This window comes from Plectropomus leopardus, unplaced genomic scaffold, assembly GCF_008729295.1.
Source record: "Plectropomus leopardus isolate mb unplaced genomic scaffold, YSFRI_Pleo_2.0 unplaced_scaffold23320, whole genome shotgun sequence".
In the NCBI taxonomy this organism is placed as follows: domain Eukaryota; kingdom Metazoa; phylum Chordata; class Actinopteri; order Perciformes; family Serranidae; genus Plectropomus; species Plectropomus leopardus.
Window position 1 is genome coordinate 1 of NW_024625293.1, and position 1,936 is coordinate 1,936.

General features: G+C 40.7%; 1 protein-coding gene across 1 annotated transcript; it reads right to left on the minus strand.

Annotated features, from left to right (window-relative positions):
* Positions 1–12: 12 nt before the first annotated feature.
* Positions 13–1,537, minus strand: LOC121966159 (glutathione S-transferase kappa 1-like). The gene is made up of 5 exons (XM_042516268.1): positions 1,402–1,537; positions 1,111–1,256; positions 904–1,020; positions 726–819; positions 13–483 (listed from the first exon to the last, which is right to left on the minus strand). Exons 1-5 carry the CDS (start codon positions 1,535–1,537, stop codon positions 434–436), a joined length of 543 nt encoding a protein of 180 aa, XP_042372202.1. The 3' UTR covers positions 13–433.
* Positions 1,538–1,936: the final 399 nt, after the last annotated feature.

The window sequence follows — 1,936 nt, forward strand, 5'->3', positions numbered from 1 at the left end:
GTCCTGTTGTTCCGTTTAGCCACCTTTTAGCGACCGCCTTTTTTAAGACCCAAGGCCTAAAAGTTTACGAGTGTGGTAAACTAAATGTCATAGAACAACATGTGAGAGCTAATTCATTCCTGCACCACTCAACAGACACACAATATAGTTACAATATAACACAACAACACATATAGTTATTATGTTTAGCGTTCCCTGCAAGCTACTTCAGGCATATGACTCAAGCTTCATTGATTCATGCACACGTCATCCCTCACTCTCCATTATTACTATTAAAGCTGCAAAAACTTCCCTGCTCTCCACCTGCCTCGTCAATGCTGCTGCTGCTCCGCATCAGTATTGCTGCCTGGTCTGTCAGCCAAACCTCCACCCCAGCATCCACCTCCAGGCTCCAGCTATTGGCATCAACAGGGTGAAAAGGCTGCTTTGTCTCTCACATCTTGGCAGCAGATTTATCAGGCTGAGGCCCGTGCCACTTCTCCCCTGCAACAGAACAAAATTAGACTGGTTAGGAACCTCAGATAGTTTCCGCTTGAGTTGCTAATGAGATGCTGAACTTTGCACAAACCACAGAAACAAAAATAGAAAAGCGGTTTGTGCTGTTGACAGCAGTTTCTCTCTACCCTATAATAAAAACTGTTGATACCAAATGTATTTTTATTCTTTGTGTTGTAACTTTCACATTATGTGTGTTCGAGAATGATGCACAGTACACGTTTTCTCACCAATGCAGTGGGCCATGAGCTCAAATCTGTCCGATCCAAAAAACATCTCTGGCTTTCCGTTGACGTGACACACCAACATGGGGAAGCCAAATGACTGAGAAGACACAACAGGGGAGATTTCGGTCATTACATCGTAATGTCATGTCTCATCTGAATCTTCAACTGTAGGAGGACTGACCCCATAATCAAGAGCATCCTGTGTGGTACTCTTCAGTTTGTCTTTGATCTCCTTTGAGGTGGACAGCTTCAGCGCCTCTTTAATGTCCCTTTCAGACAGTCCTGCCTTCATTGCTGCCTTCAAAAAAAGTGATATTATGGAAAATAATAAAATGATCATTTATTTTAAAAGAACTTTCAACCACAACCAGGCCGGATATGTTTATACCTCAGTTAAGGATGCAGGTTCAGTGATGTCTTTGTCCTCAGTCCAGATCCTTCTGCAGAGCTCCCGGGACACCTGCTCCACCTGCTTGTCTCCACCCTGCTCCCTCTCCTGTACTGCTGTCACAAATCGCATTGCAGACAAGGAGCCTAAAAAAGAAAACAGCAGAAGACCTGAAACTCTCTGCATTAACTCTTTCTTCACCCTCTGTGAAGAAAGGGTATTGTCAATGTCTCGTGTAAAGGCAGACCGACAAACTTAATTTAGCTATGATCCTGCCTGTATGTAACATACCTTTTATGAAAATGACCTCAAAGGGGTCAGATGGCTCTTGCATGGGAACGCCAAAGTACTCCGACAAGCGCTGTAGATCCTTTATCATGTATTTGAATTTGTTTGGAACCAGATCAGGGGACTTGTTACCTGTCATAAAAATATAATTATTGTATGAAATATAACAGTAGTGACAGTGTCCACACAGATATGAGTCAAAGTCCTGAATTCAAAATATTACTAAAGAGTATCAAATAGTTTTTTTTTTTTTTTTTTACCAATTACTTCAATATTGTACAGTTGACTACTGGTTTCACAAAAATACATAGGCTTTACAAGATGTTTGATAAATAGTCATTAATAATATAAATGTAATGACTAAGTGGGTAAAGGCAAATAACAGTACAGCTATGACAGCTTTCAGACAGTTTCATCACGTTACTGTAATGCAACCTTTAAAACCAAGAAAAAACATAACTTGAGGAGGGCTATGAGGCCTGATCATACACTTTAATCTGTTAATTCAGGTTTTAAACAGTCATATATTTGTTATCAT

Bases quoted from the DNA above. Each gene is read 5' to 3' on its own strand.
- LOC121966159 (XM_042516268.1), bottom strand. From the start codon at position 1,537: ATGACAGGTAACAAGTCCCCTGATCTGGTTCCAAACAAATTCAAATAC. The intron at 1,257-1,401 runs GTATGTTACATA...TTTCTTTTTTAG, and splicing joins TGAGGTCATTTTCATAAAAG to GCTCCTTGTCTGCAATGCGA. The intron at 1,021-1,110 runs GTATAAACATAT...CTTTTTTTGAAG, and splicing joins AACCTGCATCCTTAACTGAG to GCAGCAATGAAGGCAGGACT.